We start from the raw sequence: 27,342 nt of genomic DNA, 5'->3' as shown, positions 1-27,342 counted from the left end.
TATGTGCTAGGATAGGAGTGTGAGGAAGAAGGTTTATGGATCTAATAGGATTTCCTATTCATTTTGTCCTATCATGCAAATAAAAATTTAGAGTAGGACTTCCAAAATGTTTCATGTTTATCAATAAAACTGCGGTTGCATTCTATCTGGTACTCTCAAGTGTATCATAGTAATAATTTGTATATATTCAGGTCTTTAACTTGGGTTATTTGCCTCATAAAGTGCATACTTACATAATTCTTTGTATCTGTCTCATCTACATACATACATGTATACATAAATACATTGTTCCTTTTTATGTCCATTTTTAAAGCTGGCATAGCATATATATGTATATGTGTACATGTGTAGATGTGTGTGAGTCTGTGTCTGTGTGTGTATACATACATTAGTGAACTGGTAGAATCATTAGAGTGCCAGGCAAAATGCTTAGCGGTATTTTGCCCATCGCTACGTTCTGAGTTCGAACTCTGCCAAGGTTGATGAATTAAATACCAGTTGCGTACCAGGATTGATCTAATCAACTGGCGCCTTCCCCACAAATTTTAGGCCTTTTGCTTTTAGTAGAAAGGATTGTATCATTATTATTATTATTATTTAAAGCAGTTTGACTTGGCCTTATGCGACAAAGTTTTATAAGCTTTTTACAGAAACCTAACTTGTAGGGCAGCCCAAAAAGCTAGGTTTCTGTAATAAACCTACAAAACTTTAGGTTGCACGGGGTTGAATCAAACTGTTTTAAATAAAAATATATGTAACTCCAACTAAAAATGTTGAATGCCTCCTTCTTTCATTTGTCCACTCAACCATACATATATGGGTGAGAGAGAATTAAGAAAGAAACAAACTGAACCTACCTGATAGTTCGTGGTCAGCTCAGATACAAGAGACATCCAGACATCAACTTCATAATTGACTCGGTAAAATCCAACACTTTTGTAGTTCCCTTTCACCCATTTTGTACCTTTCTCCACTTTAAATGTTGCTGAAAATATTAAACGGTTATCATTAGTAATACAATATAATTAGTAAATTTTGTTAGCAACTGTAATAGTAGCATTCATAGCAATAGTAGGTTAATTTCATTATGTTGAAGAGCAGTACCAATAAATGTACACATACATGGATAGGCATTATACTTTATCCATCACCAATGCTTTATCCCTGTAGAGATCATTTTGTCTTTTTGTCTCACTAGTATTCAATATAGTGCAAAAAATACTAGTATGATACTTTTGATACAATTTTATAACATTTTCATTTTAATATCTAATGTTTATAGCTCACTTGTTCAAAATAGAAAACGAAGTTGCAGTGGGTTAATAACTTTTTAATAATTAGGTTAGTCTACTTTTATTTTCTCTGATTTATTGCAGATAATAGGGTATAGAGCAAAGTGTAATCAATTAGAAGCTTCCTAGAATTGCTTTCTTATATCTGCTTAATGACTTTCCTCATTATTCTCTTTGATGTTATTTGCTTCTCATTATCTTTGCCCCCTTAAATGTAAACCTATCTTTTCAATTTGATTGAGATCTGGTTGCATAAAGGAAACTCAAGTCCTCACACTTGAAAGAAAACTGTCATACTTTGTTTTATATGAATTAGGTCATAATCTTTCTGAAAAGATCAACCATTTGGCATATTCAGATGTTTATCCAACAATATTTTATTATCACTGTTACCAAGGAAAAATTTTCTTTTAAATGTCTGGCACTTTTACTTTAAAACACTCTTCAATACATCATTTTGCTGCCTTCAAAAAGAATAGTCCATAATGGAATATTGGTTATTCATCTTCTATTGTATCACTACTGCATGTTACCATTCTAATATTTTAGACCACATTCAAAAGATACTTGTTTTACTGGTTTACAAATATTTGATCACCAACATGCTTCAACCACTAGTTCAAAGATGCCCTGTGTTATCTTACAATTCTCAACAAGGAATTAGTTTTCCCTTTCCAACTATTGCTGACCATATCATTTATTTTCTCCCAAAATTGACCTACAGATATCCAAAGTGGATGGAATCTTCAAGAATCATGCCTATCTTGCAATGTCTTCATTGATAATGACCATTGTTCTTCTTCCTCTGACTGCCTTGTTAAAATACAACAGACATTACTTAGGTATACTGAATAGAGGCAGCTGGATGCTGATGTCTTCTGAAGTACCACAGTTTATTGATACAAACTTGAGTATTTGTGCCCATAAAACTAAAATTCCATTGAATGAAATACTTTGCCAACATTTCTGGACATCCCAGTATTTTTAGCCATGAGTCAGTACTAAACACTATTTTCATTATTTGTGCTTGAATAAGGCAGTGAGCAAGTAAAATCATCAGAGCATCAGAATAAATTGCTTTGCAGTATTTTCAACTCTTTGCATTCTATGTTCAGATCCTCTCAAGGTCAGCTTTACTTTCCACTGTCTGGGGTTGGTAAACCAAAGTAGTAGTGTCAATAAACTAAATACTGAGATTGAAGGCACTGGCCAACCCTCTAACTTTTTCTTCTCAAAAACGTTCTGGCCTTATACCTAAATGACAAACAATTATTAAGTGTTTAAATAATTGCTATTCAATATTTTGTTATGGGAATAACTGGTGGAGAGACTGCTTCCAAGATCACTTATAGAGAAGCTGTATTATAAGGCAGTAGAGATAGATCATGAAAGAATTGTACTTTAGAAACATAGCTGGTTTGTGTGTTAGTAAGAACTGGCTGGAAGGGTCAAACTTGACTCAAATAACATATCGTTTATTATCATAGTCTCAAAACCACAATTCGAGAAAGGAGTTGAAGGTTTCACTGATGAAATACTTCTGTAGAATCTCTTGTCATGCTTTAAATATATTCTTCCTTCTTCACCAAGCTTTGTTTATGGCATTACTGTTACACATACTTCCCACAACTGTTCTATTTTAATGCTCTGCAATTTTGCTCACTCCTTCAAGGGTAAACAACCTCATATAATGTAGTAACAGCTGTTCAAAGTTTAACAGAAATAACGATCTGTCAATATAATGAAATTAAATATAAAATGTACATATGTTATATATTCCTTGATTTTTTAACATTTTAAAAAGTGTCAGAAACCAACATGCCATCATTAAATTAATGAAAAGAAATAGCTGTATGACTTGACTTTATAGATTTCAACAGTTTATGTAGTTTCAAATGGCTGTTTCCAGTAATTTCTAAGCTACTGCCAACAATTTAAAAATAAATAAATAGATAACAGAAATGCATTTTATAAGTAAAGAAAAATAAATAGTAGTGCTTTCAGTATTCCCTAAAAAAAAACCCACTGGATAATAATGATGCTAGAGCATTAATAAAATATAAAGCGTTATTTGAAACAAATGATTGTTTATCTTCATAGCAGACAATAAAATATATTAGAATGATAAATACCTTTAATTATTGCAATATATGTGAGTTATTGTATTAGTTTCATGTGTGGTATGTGTTATCTTTATCAACAATGGACTTTGTGCATGCACATTCATCACTAACTTCAAAGTAAGGACTGGCTGTGCTGGAGCACTTTTATGAAATCTCCTCTCCTTCTATAGCCCGCTTTTTGTAGTTAGCATGCATGATAAATATGTGTGTGAGTGTGTGTGTGTTGTGTGTGTGTGCACATGTGTATGTGTGTGTGTGTATGTATGTATGTATGTATGTATGTATGTATGTATGTATGTATGTATGTATGTATATATTTCTTCAGATCTGCTACAACCTACCCACCAAGCCTTCACAAAAGTAAAAGAGAGAGAGACAGCAAAAAGGGAAATGTCCCATGTATTTGAAAACTATGGAAATATTTTAAAAGGACATTTCATTTAATTTTCCCACAGTTTAATTGTTTTTCACACTTTACACTAAGTTGAAAAAGTTGCAAAGATTGAAGCTGGTACTAAAATGTTCTTCATGATAAAATTATTTTAGCATTTCTACCTTGTTCTGTTCTCCTTGTATATATATATGTATATATATATATATATATATATATATATATATATATATTTTTTTCCAGAGGATGTAGCAGCCGTTACCAATATAACATAAGAACTTACCTTAGGAGATCATTAACTAGATTCCTTAAGGGTCGTTCTCACAGTTTATATTTATATTATAAGGTTTTTAAACTTTTAAATTTTCATATTCAAAAGAGACAGAGACTTCAAATTCGATATATCGATTTATTCACCACTCTATGTTCACATTGAGATCTCATGATCTCAAGATGTGATGAAGTACAGCATGATGTCTCATGTATGTTTATGTATATAAAGTTAGTTTACATATGTATTTAACATTTAATTTGGCACGAAAATTGTTGTCAATTGGCAGTTTAGCTTAATTGGTAGAGTACTCAACCAGTACCTCAGAGGTCCAAGTTTGAGTCCTGTGGCTATCTGCCAACAACTTTTTCTGTCATTTAAAGGTAAAATACCCAATCTTTCTGCTGATTTTACAGCTGTACTGCATTCAAAATATTACTTTCTTGTCTGTATGATTCGATACATATTTTGGCACTTCCAAAAATAAAAAAGTGTTTGTTTACATATATTGTTGCATATACATACATACATACACACACACACACACGCACACATATATATATATATATATATATATATATATATATATATTTGTATGTGTATGTGTGTGTATAAAATAGCATTCTTTCAATTTTCATCAAACAAATTCATTCAAAAGACTTTAGTTGATTGAGACTATAAAATAAGGCACCTAACCATGGTGCAGTGCAATGAGACTGAACTGAAACAATATGGTTTCAAAGCAAACTTCTTAAGCACTCCAATTGAGAAAGCAAACTGTTCCGAGGAATCACTCAGAGCAAATTTCTTCTTTTGCCCCTTCTGGCTCCATTGGTATTCTTTCATATATGTGTTCCATAAAGAAAGGTATATCATAATATCAGTGGCAGGTGAATTTTTTATGATTGCCATTGAATCATCACAAATGAAAGTATTTTAATGAAATGTGTATTTAAGGAAGAAGTTGGAATATAGTGTGATGTAGATTATCATGATGATTACTCATAGAGAATGGCAGATATGTATTTCTGATTGATGTGTAATTGGAATGATTGAAGTCACTGGGAAGTTCAAAAATTAAATTATCTTTTAGTATTATTAAAATGAGATATATTGTAATATGTATATGTAACTAGGTAGTTCCACATATTGCAACATATATATACAACCAGGCAAGTATATTCAGTAATATACAGAAATATATTATAAAGTTAAATAACCCAATAAACATTAAAAATATTAGTTAGATAAATTAATTATGTAATGCACCAGTTCAATAAAAACAAAGCAATAGAACAATATTTCTTATCTTAGTCATTTACATATCTTAATGAGAACATGTGCTTATGTAATTTAAAATTAATCAATTGCAATTGAAAGGGCTGTAATTATAAAGAATCTGTATTTCCAAAATGTACATTTTTCACAATATTTTAATATTTTAATTACACTTTAAAATATTAACTGCTTTTCAAGTTTTGCTATTTATTTTGACAAAGGATATTTAAAAATTAACTCACACACACAGACAGGCATATGAACGTGCATGCGTATATATGTATGCATATATTAATAAAGAATCTTACCACCTGCCTATTATTTTAAGGCACTTAATTCATAAAATCAGTACACGAATCTCATATCTATACAGCAATAAAGATAATTTGACAGTGCAGCATTGTTTTACTAAAGCTCTTTAGCAAAATATGTCTTCAAAGGAAGGTTCAAATGCAGCTAACACTCAGTTTCATACCACAGGGGAGGTCACTGTGTTATGCATGGTGTATAAATATACATGACATATCTAAGTTTCATATGTATGTCCTGTATATTGTAATCACAGCCTACATTTATTATTTCTTTACTGCCCACAAGGGGTTACACACAGAGAGGACAAACAAGGATAGACAAAAGACAAACGGATTAAGTCGATTACATTGACCCCAGTGTGTAACTAGTACTTTATTTATCAACTCCGAAAGGATGAAAGGCAAAGTCAACCTCCACGGAATTTGAACTCAGAACGTAGCGGCAGACAAAATACCACTAAGCATTTCACCCAGCATGCTAAATTTTCTGCCAGCTCGCTGCCATTTATACATGGGAGTAAAGATAGGAAAGGTTGTTATTAGCATTGTACAACTATAATGTTGTTCCTTGCAAGCTTTAGTTGCTTGGCAGTTGCCAGGTGGGGCACTTGGACCTAAGATTTCAAAGAGTCAGCTACCTCAGCTTGGACACCACAGTCTGTGACTCCTTTTCTTTTTCCCACATCCTGGATGCTGCAGTAAATGGAAGGGTCACTGCTTCCATAGCCAAACAGAACATAATTTTTAAGTATCAGGACCTGTCAGTGAACCGTTTCTTCCAGCCTGTAGTGTTTGAAATGCTTGGAAGGGCTGGGCCACTAATGGTGAAATTCTTGATAACACTGGTTGTTCACCTTACTAAGGTGTCAGGTGATGCCATGAGGTTGCTTGACTCTTGCCATGTCTTAGCCACACCATCACCCATGGTAGTGCTGCAAGCATGCTGGCTTGCTTCAGTAGGTTCTATTCAACTTTATGGTATGTGACCAATTGAGAAATTTGGTGTTGAATTGATGTGTTTTCTTTCTATTTTCCTTCTCTTTTTTCTTTCTTTTTCTTTTCTTGTTCTTTTTCTATTTATTTCTCTCCATTTTAGATTTATATATTTAATGTTACTTTGAATTGTATGTGTATCATATGCATACATGTTATATTCCAATGAAAAGATAACATTAAAAAAAATATATACTAGATATTTTACAAGACAAACACATCACAGTTACCTCCCTTTATGAGCAATATTGCATTAAATACATGCCAATCCAAATTTGGCCCTACAAGACTATTTGTGTTGACCCTGCTTTCTCTTAAAATTTAAATATAAAAAGTATTATAGGATAAAGGTTCCTGGAATTGACAAGCAAACATTTTCCAAGTTATAAATCTATTTTCAATAGAAAATATTTGCAAGTGACACAGCATAGCCCTCCAAATATTAAAAGAATTTTCTGCCTGCATATCTAGAATATCTACAAATGATAAACACAGCTGTAAGAACAAAGGGATATGCCTGCATAACCATGCTTGCAACACTAAAGGAATAGTTTATAGAAGGGGATGTCAACTCTGAAAATAATCATGGAACAATAGAAATCAAAAAGTATATTGGAATGCCTGAAGGATAATTCAAAAGAAGATACAGTAAAGAAATTGACATCTATAGCATTATCAAAGGTTCTCTGGTGACTCAAAGAGAATAACAAGGTCTACTCAAATTATGTGAAGAAACAAACAAAAGCAGCTATATGTGTGTGTGTGTGTGTGTGTGTGTGTGTGTGTGTGTGTGTGTGTGTGTGTGTGTGTGTGTGTGTGTGTGTGTGTGTGTGTGTGTGTGTGTGTGTGTGTGTGTGTGTGTGTGTGTGTGTGTGTGTGTGTGTGTGTGTGTGTGTGTGTGTGTGTGTGTGTGTGTGTGTGTGTGTGTGTGTGTGTGTGTGTGTGTGTGTGTGTGTGTGTGTGTGTGTGTGTGTGTGTGTGTGTGTGTGTGTGTGTGTGTGTGTGTGTGTGTGTGTGTGTGTGTGTGTGTGTGTGTGTGTGTGTGTGTGTGTGTGTGTGTGTGTGTGTGTGTGTGTGTGTGTGTGTGTGTGTGTGTGTGTGTGTGTGTGTGTGTGTGTGTGTGTGTGTGTGTGTGTGTGTGTGTGTGTGTGTGTGTGTGTGTGTGTGTGTGTGTGTGTGTGTGTGTAAGAAAGAAAAAAAAAGCACTGCAGAGATGGCTCTTGTATTGCAGAGACTACTCGCACATCTGCTCAAAATATTTCAACATCTGAGAATATGTATGTATATATATATATATATATATATATATATATAAAAACCTGAATCTTGAAATTTTGTGATTCTGGCTTTCACATTTCCAACGTTCAATCGAAATTTGAGGTATGAAAGAGAATATCATTGATAAGAATATTCAGATAAATTTGATTGAGTGTATCTGCCAAGATGAAATCAAATAAAGAGAAATCAGTTGCACGTATTCTCTTTTTTGCTTGTTCACATGATGAAACAGTGCAAATGCACACTGCACAGCAGAATTCTGAAAAATGCTGATTGGACATCAAATAGACATTGCAATGCAGAATAAACAAAAAAATGATCAATGGAAATTGTTCATCGAAAACAAAGGCATCAAAAAACATAAAATGAAAGATGTTTACTAAGAAACATCCTCTCAGCCTCTGATAATATACAGGCTTGGCTCTTGTGCTGGATAAAGAACAATATGTAGAAGCTTAACAGTTTCTATAACTGGAAAATATTGTTGCCTATACCTAAAAACAAATTCTTTAACCTCTCAGTCCTGATCAAACTTATACTTTTGAATCTAAGCTTTACAGCCCACATCAAACATAAATAAACATAAGAAGGCTCAGTATGCCTTATTCTATCAATCATCAAAACTTTTAGTAATAAAAAATGTTATAAAAGTTGAACACAAACAATAATGATCAAAGGTTTAATGCAGTAATCAGCCATGTAAACACAAGAAAACTGTACTCAATGAGAGGCTCCAATTAACTCTACAGAAATTGAAAACTAATGAAAATATTGTAGTTTAAAAAATGACAAGAGCAACCTGTTTTTCATAATTTTAAACAAATATGAATATATAACAAAAATAATAATCACTATAACAGCATATTCATCAAAATTAAGAAAAATAATTCTGCTCAGCCAAAAATTAAATTTATTATTGACAATAATACTCAAATAAGGTTATACCCCTGTAGTGGCGTGTGTGGCTGCCATTGGCTGCCATCTTGGGAAGTGCCATTGCGCATGTGCAAGGGACTTGCCGTCAGCGGAAGTACCCGGGTACGCATGCACAATGCAACAGGTGGAGAGAGAGCAATAGCGTTCTATCTCTTCTCGATCTAGCAGCGGTGGTGACAACACGTATCTCCCAGTGCTCTCTCAGCTCGATACCAACATGTGGTGGAAGCTTCCTTGGTATTCTAGCGGCATGCCTGTTCACCCAAGAACGAAACGGCTCTACACCAACCTAGAATAAATTATTGATCTGTTGTTACTGTTATCCCTCGTGTTGTTGTATTTCTGGATTTTAATGATTAATATAAGAACTGGGGAGAGATGGCCGAGCAGTCATATCTCATTCAATTCTTATACCCCTTTGCAGCCGAGAGAAAGTGATTTTAACATTGCATACAATTATGGTACTATTAAAATGCACAAACTAAGTAGCTCTCTCTGATCCATAATCTCCGAAATCAATGCACTTGCAATTAGATTTCCCATTAAATTAAATAACATCATAAAAAACTGCTAGAGAGATATAACACCTAAGGAATTACTAGAAATTCAATAGGGAACTGATAAAGTTGTCCCCGTTTCCTTTATGAATGTCAAAAATATTTTCAACAGTGTCTCAGTAATGGAAACAATAAACATTATCTTGAATATTGCTTACACACATCATACAATAAATCCACAAGAAACAACCTTAAAAGGTTTCTATATCCTCGTTGACAGCAAACATGTCCTTCTGCTTTGCCCAAGCTAAAATATATACCTAGGCAAGAAGGAAGAGGCTGTTATTAGTCCCACATGGTAGCTCAAATTCTACATGGCCTGCATGGAAAATAAAATAATTTCTAAACATACTCACTCATTACGTTGTAGTGATACTGACAGATTACACATGATGATGTTGATGGAATTAAAGAAGACTTTTTTTAACTATTCCAACTTTATATTTACAATGCAACCAAGATCTAGCATAAATTCAGATCATAATAACATCAGGAATAAAAAAGAAATAAACAACAGCAAATAGAGCAACTTAGTATTAAAAAAAAAACAACAATTCTAAGTATTGCTTATATATGTGAGGCGATAATGAGTGACACCACAAATACAAAATATCTATAGCGAAATCACTTCTTTGATCAGCTTTTAATTTTTCATTCAGTGAAAAAGTTTAAATAAGAAAACCTAACATACGAAATAAACATTACTTAATAACAGATAATGTAAAAACTGTACTGTAGAACAATAGATAAGCAAATTCACACAAACTAATATAAAAGATGCAACACCTGTGAAAAACATACAAACCATAAATATCATAACCATGTTTATATCTTACAAAACCACATATACCATATGTAATAAGAACCTATGTATCATATTCACACATATGTCTGAACAAGTCACCTCTTACATGACCATAAATGTCACATCTTAAAAGCCTACACATATCTTACTGAACCATACATACCATATTTTACAAGGCCACATATATCACATCCTATAAGGCCAGGGGAATTGTACAGCAAATGTAAGTATTACTACACTTATCTGTCTTCCTGCTGTTATTCCTACTCAGACTCAGTTTCTAATCTACACTAATCACTGCACTTAATCCTTCCTTCACTAAATGCAACTCTTCAATTCTTTCAGCCCATTTTTGTCATACAGACATTGATCTATAGACATTCAAGCAGAACAACATTGTCATTAATTGCAGTAATCTTCATTCATAGGGTCTGCAAATATTATGGTCATTGTTTCTTGTCTTTTCACTTAGCCTTGAACAGATAAGTTCAATGATGCCAATAACTGTATGGTACAACATTCTGAGTATGTTGTACCTGAGTATGGTACAACATTCTGAGTATGTTGTACCTGAGTATGGTACAACATTCTGAGTATGTTGTACCTGAGTATGGTACAACATTCTGCTTTCCAACAACTGTCCTCTCATAATTTGCAAATGAATATTTAACAAGTTGTGTGGTTGAGTGTAAATTCTACAACACAGATATGTAGCTAGAGAAATTTTTACACCTCACACAACTGAGTATTTTAAGTGATATAAAGAGCAGAATTGGCAAAGCAGGGATCATTGTCCAATATACATAGTATATACCTGGACATGAAAGTCAAAGTATATACTGTAACTATTCTACCAATGGTTTTGTATAGCAGTGAAACAGAAAGTATTAGTGAAGGTGGTCAAGAAACTAATTACATTCTGCCATCATTGTTTTCAAAACATCCTCAAACTTTCCTCCCAAGATGGAATTAGAAATAAAGAAATCCATTTCTGAAGCAAATCCTAGCCACAACAAAACATCACAGCACTGTGTCAGTTATACTTGGCAGGTCAGATAATGTACTCGTCAGTCACTTAACATACAAAGACTACAATGACATGGATATCAGAAGAAGGAATATCAAATAGATGGGCTGGCCCAATATCACCCTGGTGTCACACATTCCAGGAAGACCTTAAATGCATGAAGACAGGTTATACAGCCAGAGAAAAACATAGATCAACCAAGCTTGAAGAAGCCAGCTGCCTTACATGTCTCTCAATATGAGAGGATCGAAGTCTAAGTCACAGAATAAAATGTTGAGGTTTAATAAATTTCAATAATTTAAGTGTCATACATACAAATATTTCGTCTGAGTTTCTACTCCAATAAAATATCATGCTTCATAACTTTAGAACATAACAAAGGAATTCCAGCTGTAACCATCCTGTCTTATATTTCAGATGTAGTGCATTTAGGACAGCATTATGCAATGGTTCTTTCATTCAAAATATGATCTAAAGGAAATTTGGCCACTGTTTCTAGCAGGCTGAGCAATGATGTAAAGGCTCTCTTGTTGGCTCTTAATTAGTTAATTAATTAAAAGGTGAGGTGAAGTACACAGACACCTTTCTTTATATATGACCTAACTCTGTGTAGTTTAGGATAACATTACACAATGATTTATCATATGGACTACAATGAAAGCATCCTGACTGTTTTACTACTGTCCTGGCTGTACATGTATGTCTGCAGTTATTGAAAGTAGCTATAGCAGGAGTAAGGGGTGTAAAAACTAACACTTCCTTTTTCCGAGCTGAGATTCGAAACTGAATCTAAGGATTCTCGCTCATCTGATCTACCACTGGCCAAACAGGTGTGAAAGAAATTTCTTTGTCCTGTCATATGATGGATGGATTTCCTTTCAACCTAAAATCTGAGCTGTGTCATTTAAGGTTCAAGTGGACAGAAGGTGACTTACATAGGCAAAAATTACACCTGTGGTACGTCCGTCCTTCTAGTTGTCATGACTATTATAAATACAGTCAGACATACAACAGGGGGCAGATAACCATCACCAGGCAAACGGTCAAGAGACAAGCAGACAGCCAGCAGTTAACTTGCGCCAGTCAAGCAGCCAACATATAACCATATATTTAGCATGAATGACCCAACACAGTAGCAGTCACAGAACATAAACAGACATGACCAAATGACCAATGCACACACAGACACAAAACATGCCCAGTTCTACCTCATCACATCGACAGAGTATTTCTCCTGTTTATTTTCTACTTTGCCAACTTGAAGCAAGTTGGTAATGTCATGTAGTGAATTTTCTGGTATATACAACATGTAAATGCAAGTGTCAATTAAATAAATTATTTAAACCATAATCTGATGCTTTCCCATTGTTTTATGTCGATGGTGTTCACATGCCTATTTCATCTGCTACCTCAATGACATCTTTTGCTACACCATCCCACCATTGGGGCAAAGTAAATACAATTGGAGAAGGGTATTTGTTCTTCCCCTTTCTTACTAACTTGTGGTGCATGCACCCTAGTATATTGTTCCTGTGAACATACCATTTACATTTTAGTGTTGGGATTTGGTACCTGATTGCTTTACTGAATATATTTTAGACCCAGACAGAGACTGTTCAATTATTCGCAAAAAGAAACAAGAGGCGCCAGTGATTGTATAGTTTTGGTAATTGCCAGCATCATGATATTGTTATATCATTGACTGGTAGCTAATTTCAGTTCCCACTTGAACCACTTCACCAATATTGCTGATATTTACAAAAAACATATGAACATAATAATTGTTTCTCACTTCTATTCCCTGAAAGCATGAGACTGGCTGTCTACGAAAGAAAACTTCATATGATGTAACATCACAATCATATGATGTATTAACACTAACAAAACCCATTTTGATATTTAGTTGTGTTCTTTGTTCATGATATAATTAGTTAAACATCAGCTATCTGTATTCTTTGCTTTACAGTTTATAATAATGCAATGAATTAGCAGAATCATTCCAGTGTCAGCTGCATTAATTTTTCTAACACTCTGCACTCTGAGTTCAAGTTCCACTGAAGCGCTCTTGTATTTCATTCTTTCAGGCTCATTAAAGAATGTACCAATCAATTTAAAACATTGGATTAGTGGGACTCTAAGAACATTGAACCAGATGCCTTGTGATAATTGTTCCTGATTTCTTGCATTCTGAGTTAAAATTCTGTCATGGCTTACATAGCTAATGGACTTAATCCATTGCATGGTTCAACACCACTATCTGGAACCATGGGAACTTTTGTAGGATTCACTCTGTTGCAAGCATTAGGACAAGGTCTCTGATTAGAGGATACCTTCTTTCTCCCACCCTCCCTCTCATCAATCTCAGAGGACCTGTGAAGGGTCATGTCTACTGCTTTCCCTCCTGATGAAAAGATAAAAGAGGAAAGGATTATCTAATAACTGGGTAATAAATGAGTTTTCTAGCAATCACAGACACACACACAGATATAAACATTCATGCATTCATGCATACACACATACATACATACATACATATATATATACACATATACATACATATACATATTTATATGTACATATATACATTTATATACACATACATATATACATACATAATTATATACACATACATATATACATATGAGCATTACAAAACATATTTTTTATGTTAAAATACCATAATAAAAAATGAGAAAACTAGACCATGTTTTAACTTTATTCAACTGGTATACATATTTATATATTTATATTCATACATACATACATATCAGGTCATTAAGAATGAAATGTCTGATTTTTAACTGAAAGTTTATTTTACTTAATCTCAAAAAAAAAGCAATGCAGCTAATCAAAGTATGCACCTAAATTATCAACACAATTTTGCCATTTTATCAGTAGCTTATTTATGCTAGCAGCAAAGAATTCTGGAGAGCAAAAGGTGATGAAATCACGAAAGGCTGTTTTTGCATCTTCCTCAGATTTGAAGTTTTTACCTTGTAAAAAGTTGTCTAATGCCTGGAAAACATGATAGTCAGTTGGTGCAAGGTCTGGTGAATTTGGTGGATGACAGAGAACTTCCAAGTTCTGTTCCTGTAACTAGAGTAGTTTTCTTCATGCAACATGCAGTCGAGCATTGTCTTGCAAGAGAATTGGTCTGTCTCTATTGACCAATCTCGCTTGTTTAATTGCATGCTCACTCATCATTTCTTCCAGTTAGTTGATGTATACATTCACTGTAATTGACTTACCAGAGCTCATGAAGCTGTAGTGGATGACACCAGCACTGGACCACCAAACAGACACCATTAGCTTTTTTTCATGAATATTCTTTTTTGAATTGTGATTTGGCACTTCGTCTCTATCCAACCATCATGCTGCAGAAATCTTGCTATTGTTGAAATCTATATTTCATCACACATAACAATACAGTGCAAAAATGGTTCGCTTTTATGCTGTGACAGCAAAGAACAGCAAGTTTCAAGACAACGTGTCATTTGATACTCATTCAGTTCATGTGGTACCTACTTGTCCAGCTTCTTTACCTTGCTGATTTGTTTCAGATGGTCCACTACAGTTGGAATCAAAACATCAAACCTTGCTGCCAACACATGCATAGTTTGAGATGTATTCGCTTCCACTACAGTTTCCAGCTCATCATTATCCACCTTGGTCTCAGATCTACCATGGGGCTAATTTTCAAGATCAAAATCACCAGATCAGAACTTCTCAAACCATCGATGTACAGTGCGCTCATTCACGATATCTTCACCAAACACCTCATTGATGTTTTGAGCTGTCTGGGATGCATTGGTTCCACAACAGAATTCATATTCATAAACAACACGAATTTTTGATCTATCGATGGGTTCACAAAAACTGATTTACAAGAGAAAACTCACAATATAGTCAGATACCATAAATTGCATTTCGGAAAGTGATGATGTAACTCTTCAATGTTGTAAAACAAAGAATTGCAGGATAAAACATTAGAGTTAATGACTGTCAAACTTGGTGCATAAGAAAATCGGACATTTCATTCTTAATGACCTTATACATATTTATACACACACACACATATGCATACTCACACACATATAGAATATACATTCTACATTTCAGAGGCATCTATGCAGTGAAGAGGGGAGCATTGAGCATTGCTATTGCACACCCTGTGGTTGATAAAAAGGGTGGTGGCAGAGGGCAAGGTGAAAGTAGATTATGTGGATGAGAGATCTCTATCTATCTACAAAGCATGATTTACTTGTGATCAGAGTTGTTTGAAAACTGAAGTACTACTGTATATCAATCACATAGTTGCAACGGGACTGCTCTTAAGTCATACAAACTGAAACAAGCAGAGTTTTGTGCCTTGCTGAAGGCCATAGTACACTGGTTGTTGATGTAAGATTTCTATTCATGGTCATGTGGCCGGCAGTTGATCACCTTAACATTGTAGCAATGGTTCATATGAATTTCTGGAATAGATTTATAATAGTGAAAGTTGATACAAGAAGATAGGGTGTTTTATTTGTAGCAGAATGATATTGGCTATAGCACTGGGGATGATGGATTTAAATTTTAATTCATGAATTTGAAGTAATAGTAAGCCCAGTAATACTACAGAACCAATCATTCTATATGGTTGATGGCACATATAGTTATTATAACTTCCAAGCCATGCAACAAATCACCAAGAAAACCAATCACCCAGAGAGGCTAGCACACAGAAAACCAGTCACTCAGACAACCAATTACCCAGTCAACCACTAGCTCAGACCTCCAAGTCACTCAAGCAAGCATTCCTCTTGACTCCCAGTTACCCAGACAACCAATCATCCAACCAAACTTAAGCCTTCCACTCATTAAGAATCAGTCTAAAATGAAATTAGAGTAAATATATTTTATGGTTCATTCACTATATAGCATTGAGGTTGGAGTATTGTCTACAAATTCCAGTCTCGGAATGAGTGTAAGTTGTTATTACTGTTGTTGTTGTTGTTGTTATTGTTTCTTTTTTTTATTTTGCCATTTTGTTTCCATTGTTGGTTGATACAGTGAGAATTTCATCTTAGATACAAACATTCATTAAGAAAGCTTTGGAATTTTAGACTCAACAGTCTGTTAATGACAATGAAAACATAGTAGTAGTAGTAGTAGTAGTAGTAGTAGTAGTAGTAGTAGTAGTAGTAGTAGTAGCAGTAGCAGTAGTAGTAGTAATAATAAATAAATCAATAAAAGATAGAAGAAAATAATTACAAAAAGAATATAAATAATTTTGAGAAAATTTTTCAACTGACAAAATGAAAGAATTAAAAAAAAACATAAAATAACTCTATCCTATTCATGTGAAATTAGGTTTGTTTATCTTAAATGCAAGCTGTCAAAGAAAAAATCAACATATTGAAGAGAAAAAAAAAAGAGAAAGGGAAACAAAGAGAAAGAAAATGAAGGCGGGCAAAAACAAAGAAAAATGGTTTGTAAACGAATAATATGAAGCCAATAAACATTGACTTTTTGCAGCTGTTAAATACAGTGCAGTGATGATATACAGTAGTAATATCAAGCTGAATCAAATGTAGCAATCAAGAAATGTCTGGCACAGACCTTAAGATTACATCTTGTTATGCATAGAGAAAGGGTAAAGAGAGATTACCAGACAAAGAGGAGGCAGAGTACACTCTTGTGATGAATACCATCAAAAACTTTTTAGTGAATTGTGCTACCATCATTTTCAGTCTCTCAAAATATTTTCTAGTCTACAGAAACAACAATAACTAATTCTAAACCCCTTATTACTTGGTTGATTTGAAAAGTAATTTAACAGCATGTTAAGAGCTAGAAAGCTATTTTTTTCTCTCAGTTGTTCATTATGATAACAAAGGAAGGCATTTGCTAAGCCAGTTAGAAAGCTTCACTTTGGAAGCAATTCAACCTTGCTCTCATAGCAGCAGATCTCATCTTGACTTTAAAAAAAAAATTTGTTAAATTATAGTTTATTAAGCACATGTTTAAGGTATTTAATCAAAAGATGACATCAATAATTAAAGAGATTTTACATTAATTACTTCAGTTCATGAAGTGAGAATTCATTTAAATTCCCACTGATCCATGAGGCTGACATGCCAAATAATTTCTCCTGTTTTAAGTAGATAAGACAACACTCTGATACAGTGAATGAATGATGATACCACAAGATAGAGAGGACTCTTTAGTCTTACCAGGAAAGCTTTGTTTAGACCAGTGGTTCTCAGCCATTATTTGCCTATGGACCCCTTTGATTCCTATTTTACTCTGCAGAGTCCTCAGAGCCATTCAGACCCCTAAAGGTCATATAGACCCCCAAGTGTCATATGGACCCAGTTGAGAACCATTGGTTTAGACTATCTTTTCTCAGCCCTTCCAGATTAACAAGTTAGCATTTCTATCATTGGAAAGAACTACTCAGTCACTCAAGACACTGCCAAATATTTCCCATCATAGTTTGTAACTGCAACCTATGTCACAAGTTATTTCTATGTAGGTTTGCAAATTCATGCTTTCAGCTTCATAAACCAAAATATTCTATGAATATACTGGTTCAAGATTATGTGAGAGATCCACAGTATATTTTCCAAGGAGTTCTTATGCATGAAATTGATCATTGTGTGTAAAACATTGACTGAACTTCACTCACTTTTCACATAGAACAATTTCCCTCTAAGTGACCACAGCTAGGATGGCCAGGAGCTGAACAACCCTTGAGTTTTACATCAGAGTCGCCTTCTCTTTGACTCCTAGATTGATTTTCCAACAGGACCTTGAGGTTCATCTCTCCCTGTGGTGTTTTCATCCATCAACATAAGTATATTTATATCTCTGCATAACAAACAAACAAGCAAATATATACATATACATATGTTCACACACACACACACACACATGCATACAGACATATTTACATACACACACACCCATGTGTGTGAGAGGCTTTGTCAAAGATTCTGTCTAAAATTCCACTCACAAGAAATTGGTCAAGTTGAGACTCTAGAAGACATTGGTCCAAGATGCCATACAGTAGGATTGAACACACACAAATATGGTTGTAAAGTAAGGGTTTTAAAAAAAATAGCCATAGTTGCTCCCTCTTCAGGAAGCAATAAACCATTATCAGTTCACTTTGGACAAATAAACATTTTTAAAGTCTTTGTTTCCATGTGGGAAGGTAATCTATATATATAAAACAAAGGATGGGTGTTTGTATGTGTTTTTGTCATGTCATTGTGTGTTTTACAATGTTAAGGAGAGATTTGAAGTATGCATGGATACAGACATGTTGAAAATTTTCAATAAAAGTTTGATGTAAGATTTATAAATCTATTTGTTTTGGTAATAAGCATAAAATTCTATCAGTTTTTTAAAAAAATTTGCTCAATTTCATTGAAACAGATAGTTAATTCTGGATCACCCTGTATGGTGTAATGTTGTTAGTTGTTGCGATGCTTGAGTGAATATTAAAAATCAAAGGTCTTCTTGCTGTAAATCTCCCATCTTCTTATATCAAGGAGTATATTATCTAAAATGTACCTTTCCTTTATTGGCATGGCTGAGTGGTTGAGAAGCTTGCTTTCCAACCATGTCACCTTGGGTTCAGTCCCACTGTGCGGCATGTTGGGCAATTCTCTTTCATTACAGCTGTGTGCCAACCAAAACCTTATATATTATATAATTGTCATTACTGTATTGATATATAACACATACAACTCACGTCTTATTGCCATATAATAAACAAACAGAAGTTTGTGTATGAAATTGATCTTTTTTCTACTTCAATTAGTACATGTTTTTTCTCATAAGATATGCACATACAGGAGGAGTAAATCTCTATATATAATAAGACTTTGAACGTGGCTCCCAAGAAAAAGTAAAAGTAATTACCTGATCAACAACGGGTATTACTGCTAGTTCATTAGTAAAATGACTGATTTTCTCATTGCTTTTTAAAGTAAAATTCATAGGACACTAGGTAGAATCTCATCAAAATGTGTATGTGTGTGTGTGTGTGTGTATGTTTTGTGTGTGTGTGTGTGTGTGTGTGTGTATATGTATGTACACATAAATAGATACATACAGTCGTTCACACAAATGTGCATGCATATATGAGGGGTTGTGAAAGGGTATTGCGAAAGGGCTGGTTGGAGGCCCAACCTTCCAAGTTCTTTTACAGAGCTTAGAAAAACTGAAAGACTACTGCAGCGAGTGTGTGAATCTAAGAGGGGAATATGTTTAATTAAATCGTAATTAATCGATCCTCCTGTATTTTCTTTTACCCAAAGCCAGGAACTTTTCAGCATCCCCACCCACTGTGTGTGTGTATACATGAACACACACATACATACATGCACATAGCATATTTCTATGCATAAATATACACACACACACACACACATACATATCCATCCATAAATACACACACACACACATATAAATATATATATATATACACACACATACATACACATAGCATGTTTATATATATAGATATACACACACACATACATATCCATCCATAAATATATATACACACACACACATACACACATACATACACATAACATATTTATATATATAAATGTACACATACATATCCATCCCTTCATCTTCTCTGCCCTCTATTCTTGGGATGGCCATGAGAGTAAAGTCCTATCAGAAGCAACCATCATTACACTTTTCAGCTGGATTCCCAATCATGACCAACTGAGGCTAAGAATATTATCCAAACATCTCATTCTTGGTCTGATCATTGGTCTATTGCCAGTTGACTTGGCATGAAGAATCCATCATTCAGTGCTTTTGAAGACTTTTGGATTTATGGAATCCCTTGTAAAATGGGTAAGGATTGGTGACAAGAAATATGTCTGGCTATAAAATCCTACCTCAAGGATATAAGTCCCAAACCATACTAGCATAGCAAACAGGTGTTAAATAAATGAAGGAACATACATATACATGTGTGTGCGTGTGTGTGTGTGTGTGTGTGTGTGTGTGTGTGTGTGTGCAGACATGGCTGTGTGGTAAGAAGTTTGTTTCCAAACCACTTGGTTTTGGTTTCATTCCCACTGTGTGACACCTTTAGCAAGTGTCTTCTACTATAGCTTCAGGCCAACCAAAGCCTTGAGAGAGGATCTGGTAGATGAAGACTGAAAAGCTTGGTTGTGTATATATACGTGTGTGTGTGTATGTGTGTGTGTAAATATATACATGTATAATATAGTGAATTGAGAAAATTTGATTTACGGAAATTATCCAAGCAATTAGTTCATAAAATCTCCCTTTAGAGGTATTTAAAATACATATGAAGTAAATGATAATCAAGAATGTTAACTTCATTAGCATTAATCAATCAAAATTTTTGGACAATAGCAGTAATGAAAATTGGAATGAATCTTATTTTCAAACCCAATGAGGGAAAGCATGCAAACATGGCTGGGAAGCATGTACCAAATGTTTATTACATGTTTTAGGTGGTTATATAATTATGAGTTGATATGGAAACTCTTTCAGTCCCTCTCCTTCATGGTTGACCCTACAGAATATCCAAAACATGACAACTGGAAGGAGAGAAGTCTGTAGTAATACTCAGTGGGTACTCATTACTGCAGAGTATATTGGAGTAATTTGAAGTGAAGTGTCTTGCTGAAGGACACAACATACCACCAATGTAGTAATTGAACCTACTGCCTTATGATCAGGAGCCAAACAACCTTTGCCACTAGACTATACATTTTCATGCAATAGACATGTTTCAGTCTTATAAAACCTCCTCAGCACAGCATATTCTACTCTGGTGTGGCAGTTTATATAAGAGTTTTGATCAAAGAACATCAGAACTGTTACTATGGTAAAAGAGTAAACGTACATAGAAGGACACCACTTGGCACAGACTGACTTTCAACTCTATTGCACATGCACACTAACTTATAACATTCTTGCTCACTTCCATTGCATATAGCAGTGCTTGGCAGTAAAGTGTGTAGAGTGTGAAAATCCCCACCCCACCACAAAAAATGGGTTTCAGCTGTGAAGGATTTCCTTGATTGTGTAAAAGAAGATGAAAATATTTTGAAAGCGGTCATAACAGGCGATGAATCAAGGGACAATGGCTATGACCCTAAAACCAAGACAAAAATCAAATTCCACTTCAAAGGAACAAGATTTCAAAATATTGAGGAAATCCAAGAGAATGTAACAAGGTACCTGTTCGCTGTCCCTTAAAAAGAGTTCCAGGAATGCTTCCATCAATGGAGATTATGCTGGATAAAAGTGTGGGGCTTCAGGTAGGGAATACTTCAAAGGAGATTAAATGCCAAATTGATATGTTTAGAGTTTTCCTTTTATGGTACCAGTCCCGACACTTTCTGATCAGACTTTGAATATGTGCATATATATGGATATGCATACATGTGTATGTGTGAGTGAAAGAGAATGAGAGATTTAACTGCAAAACATGGCATCATGTCAATTAATCTTACTTTCACTACATCTAAAAATTACAAAAATTTATGAACTGTGTCCCTTCACTTGGATGAACTATTGCTAAAGGCTATGTTATTAATAGTAATATGAATACTAACATAATTCTCCACCTATGATTTATTCTTTTTAGATGTTTGTGTAACCTAGTTGATATCTGCATGTATTTCACTAATCTTTATCTAATAGATAATTACTACTACTTGGAAAAATCGTGAGCAACAGATGTTCAACTGCGGCAGATTATTTCTTGTATCAATTTTTTAAAGCATATGATAAAAAAGACCAAATAAATTTATCTTATAAAGAATTCCTTCGGAAGGTCAGAGGTAACAATTCTGAAGTAAGAGTGTTACTGCATGCTTCTAATTTTTAATCTATTTGAATGTTGTAGTATTCTCCCTTGCCTTTGTTAGGAATTATCATTGGTGTTAATGATTGCTTTTCTATTTTCTTACAGATATAATTGTAATTGATTAAACATTTTTGTTTGGGTCTATGCGATAAATATATTTGTCCCCACTTGAGAAAAAAGTATTATGGAGTTTGAATTACATACACGGTCACATTTCAGAAAAGGGAGAAAAAAAAAAAAAGGAAAACAAAAAAATAAAATAACAGAATAACACCACTTTAATCGTCATCACTTTTATGTCCATTTTCCATGCTTGCATGGTTTCAACTATGCAACAAATGTAAATACAAAATAGCTATCTTTGAAGATATTGGGTTACAAGTCAGAATACAAGATAAAAAAAAAAGTTGTGAGATTAGCAGTGAGTTATATTCTAGAGACAGTAACAAAAAAAAAAAAAATCAAAAACCCAAATAAAATAAGTAAATAAAAATAACAAAGATAGGGGGATATATACCAATGACAACTAAAAAAGAAAAATTACAACAGAAATGGATTATAGAAGTTGTTTTGTTCATATTCGACATTCGACAGAGAAGTCAGGCTATATATTTTATTGAATTATATATGTTCACACCATCTACTTCTGTCTGTTCATGTTAAGTTCTGATAATTCCTCATAGGCGAATATAAATTTTAATATAAGCGTTTATTCCAGTATGATATGCAAGAAAACATAGATGTATTTCAATGTATGTATACACTGTATATATCTGCACATATGAGCATATATCTCTTTCGTCATATATATGTATGTGTGTGTGTATGTATACACATATGTACATAAACATACACTCACAGACAACCTGGAAACCACTTTAAGTACTATACTCAGTGTCTAGTGGGAATGGAATGCAAGTTGGTTATTATTGTGGAATAAAACCTGTATTATTTGGGGCCACTCAAAGACACACAGATATATATGCACACACACACACACACACACACACATACACAAACACACACACACAAACACACACACACACACACACACACAGTGTGTGATATATTTGCTAAAAAGATTTGGATGGTTGTTTATTAGATATGAACAGAAAACTCCTTTGTGATTTTGCTTGTTGTCTGAAGATTAACCGCTCAATCTAGTAGTTTATGAATAACTAACTACACATATGAAATAAAACACTGCTGAACATTGTCTCTGAATTCAAAATACCATTATATTTACTGATAGTTTTAGCTACAATATACACAGATTAAAAAGAGTTTTATTAGTTGGTATGAGGAAAGAGTTTTGGAAAGCCAGTGGTAAAGAAAGTAGAAGCAAGACCTACTTTTGTGATAAAGGATTCCTGAGATAAGCTATTGTAATAGAATCTGTATTAGAAGTATCTTTCTAATATGGGGTTAACAGAAACTGAAGTCTCAAAACAAATTTAATTTGGTTATATGTGAGGCAGGTGCCCTCTTATTATGTAATTTTCAGAACTCATTTGTTTGGTTAACTAAATCAGGTAGATTATGAAGGATGATACATACAGGCAACATCTTAAAAAATATAGTTTATATTGGATGATAACACTGCTACCTTGTGTAATAGTGTTGTGGTATGTATTGTGACATAGTATTGCATATCGTTTGGTAGTTGCAGTTTTACTGAATGGTTAAGATGGTTACATTGTAAACAGAATGTCCTGCGTTCAATTCTTCTGTGTATTATCTTGAGCAAATCTTATTTTCTATAGCTTCAGGTCAACCCATGCCTTGTAACTAAAATTGGGATGACAGAAACTGTACAGGAGTGTATCAAAATTATTCATCATCACCATCATCATCATCAACGTTTAATGTTCAGTGGTGGTGTTAGGAAGGGCATTCAACCACAAAAACCATGCCAAACCAGGTGGGTGCCAGATGTAGCCCCTGGCTTGTTGGCCTCTATCAAACTGTCAACCTATACCAGCATGGAAAACGGACGTTAAATGATGATCATATGTATATATATACACATATGTATATATTTATATGTGTATGTGTATATATATATGTGTGCGTGTGTGTATGTGTGTGTGGTAACTTTCTGAAATATGGTTAATTTATTAAAATTTTCTATATATACGTCTCAGATGGTGCAGATTATGATTATATCAGAATTTGTAGTGTAAAGCATTTTCCTTTCTCTTTTAAATAAACTCAAAAGTAGCAGGTCCTTAACATGGTTGTTTAGAAAGCTAGAAATGGCAGATATAAGCATAGAAAACAGCCACTATTCTGATTTCCTAATTCGCAGCGAAGGGAAAAAATGTCCTTTTCAGTGTACTAGAAGCCGAGATTAGTTCATAGCACACATGGAAAAAAAAACAAACAAAAAAACGAGGCAAAAATGGTGAGCGGAGGATTCTATAAGCTCTGTTCTAAGACACAGTCCTGTCTGTGTGGCAAGAACTTTGTTTCTTAGCTATATGTTTCTGGATTTAGCACCAGTGTGTTACACCAAATGTCTCCTGCTATAGCTCCGTGTGTGTGTGTGTGTGTGTGTGTGTGTGTGTGTGTGTGTGTGTGTGTGTGTGTGTGTGTGCGTGTGCGCGCACGTGTGTGTGTGTGTGCTTGTCCAAAACCTGAATGAATGCCATTGCAAGGAGATTTTCTCTTTTGAACAAGAGACAAGAAATTTTATCTCACCTCCCCTATCTTTCTCTCTCCCTCTATACACACACAGACACACGTGCACGCATGTGTGTATGTATACAATTTCCCACAAAATAAAAATACATATACATGCAACCATGCACATAAATACAAAGAACTCAACCAAACCAAAATATTGAGTACTGAATTCTTTTACACATACAAATCCATTTAGCCTTTTGCCTTTATCGTTTTTCAAAATTTTTTGCTTTCTTTAATGCATACATACATACAAAATACACTTTATTGAAATAAAGTTTCCCAAAATTAAACATATATCAACACACACACACACACACATACATATATATATAAATATATATATATATAAAATACACAGTATTGAAATAAAGAAAGTTTCCCCAAGATTAAACATATTTATAGAAACTGACACAGACAAAACATATGCACACATATATATACATACAATTCCCCCACATACATACTCTCACAGACACAAATATTTTGCTCAAACATCCCCATAAACACTTCCAAACATTCACATACAAACATACTTATTGACCCTTACACTAAAAATACCATAAATTTCTTCAAATTCAGCAGTTAACCCAAGCAGTCTTGGATGAATGGGTTTATCTTTTGCTAAAGTATAGAAAGTATGTTTACCTTTTTTTTTTTTTTGAAAGACCATGTGGATTTTTTTTAATGTCTCAGTATAGAATGTGGCCTACTTGAGCAGGGAGCTCGATTGGGAGCAATCAGTCTAATCAGCTTAAGGCCGGCCCTGAGGATCAAGTTATGTGGTGTGGTTTTCCCTTTCATAAAATAGTGTGATATAAAGAGGAAGCAACTACAGAAAAGCTTGTATATTAGCTTGTATTGCACAGTAGAATAATTGTTTGACCCCAGGTCAGCTTTGATAACAACAGCAAAGATCTTAATTATTCCTACCTTGACCATCCCATATTTTGCACAGAATAGTTATTGCAAATCACATTATTCATTTTATTATAGACATTCAAATAAAATTAGGCAGTGATATGAAAGACATGGCTGCTAAAAACCCCTAAGGGACAAGTAATGGAGTTTAAGCCAATGATGGATTATAATGACATAAAGTGTGCTTAATTTGTGGAGGTTTTGTCAAGAGGTTGAAGCCCCAAGCTAGTCTGGAATGATCCATGATAAATATAATATATTCTTTCAAATTGTGGCACAAGGCCAGCAATTCTGAGGAGATATAGTAAGTTGATTACATCAACCTCAGTTCTCAACTTTTACTTTAGATTTTCAACCTTGAAAGGATGAAAGGGGAAGTTGACCTTGGCAACATTTGAATTCAAAATGTAAAGTCAGAAGAAATGCTTCTAAACAGTTTACCTGGAATGCTAACAAATCTGCAAACTTGCTGCCTTCATGGTCAATACAATATACGATGGGGTGCTGAAAATTTCCTGGCTTTGGGTAAAAGTAAATACAAGAGGGTCAGTTAATTATGATTTTATTACACATATTCCCTTCAGATTCGTCTCAGATTCACACACTTATTGCAGTGGTCCTTCAGTTTTCCTAAGCCCTGTAAAAGAACTTGGAAGGCCTTTCGTGATACCCTTAAAGCCAGGAACTTTTCAGCACCCTCTCATATAGCTTGTAGTTTAATTTTGCTGCTTTCTATTGTCCAAATGTTTTACCTGCAAGGACTAAGTATTTTGTTTGTCTTTAATCTTTTTTTTTACAATAATCTTCTCAGTGTGCTCTCTATATTGTAGAGATGTTGTATGTAATTGCCAGTATTTCTTCTTGCACATGTGTGAGTATGTGTGGGAAGGAAATGTTTTTATTGATGAGCATGAAAGTTGATTTTATATGATGTTCCGTGGTGTTACTATTAAGGAGGGAAGTGATTACAACAGAAACTACTTTTTGGTTGATTTGTTGCAACCAGATTTCAAGTTGATTGTCACAAATGCTCCCATGTGCCAGTGGAGCATGTTCCAAAACAGTTTCTGTAATCTCTAGTGTAATTCAATATTCAGTGATGCTTCACATACTCTTTCATATTGATATAGAGAAATAAAAGTATGCAAGACATGATTGAATCTTGAATTACTCCAGAGTTTATAAAATGTTACAACAACAACCTGAGAAAATACACACGTATGCTCACACACTAACAACACACACAAGTATATACATATGTATAAAGTAGATAAGAGAAGAAAGAGAACAAGGAGGGCATACATAATTTTAAAACATTTTCCCCCCTCTCATGAATAAATATATCAGTTTGAAACAACAAATATAAAAGAGAAATAATAAAACAGTGTAATGTTTTTTAATCTGTTGGTGTGAAATAATATATGAATATGCAGTAAGAAGGAGGAATTATTTATTTCGTTTTCTGTAGATTTTGTTAACATTAGTTCAAGGAAAATGCATTTTTCATTCAGACTACAAAGTAATCTTGAGATTTCATATGCATTTGATATGAAATTTAATAATATGTGGAGATTTTAATTTAGTGGAAGTATATTGAAAGAGTTAGGGTT

At 34.0% G+C, this 27,342-nt stretch overlaps 1 protein-coding gene across 5 annotated transcripts in view; it reads right to left on the bottom strand.

The window, feature by feature from the left end:
- The window catches only part of LOC106869101 (endoplasmic reticulum aminopeptidase 1), a 1,176,109-nt gene that overhangs the window by 185,460 nt on the left and 963,307 nt on the right, over positions 1-27,342 (bottom strand). For all 5 annotated transcript variants that reach the window (XM_089357447.1, XM_089357445.1, XM_052970645.2 and 2 more), the window contains exon 12: positions 858-985. In XM_089357447.1, coding sequence (XP_089213573.1) covers positions 858-985 — 128 coding nt within the window. The remainder of the gene's footprint in view (positions 1-857; positions 986-27,342) is intronic.

This window comes from Octopus bimaculoides, chromosome 9 (genome assembly GCF_046866305.1).
Source record: "Octopus bimaculoides isolate indiv1 chromosome 9, ASM4686630v1, whole genome shotgun sequence".
NCBI classification, from domain to species: domain Eukaryota; kingdom Metazoa; phylum Mollusca; class Cephalopoda; order Octopoda; family Octopodidae; genus Octopus; species Octopus bimaculoides.
This window is presented reverse-complemented; position numbering and strand designations above follow the sequence as displayed.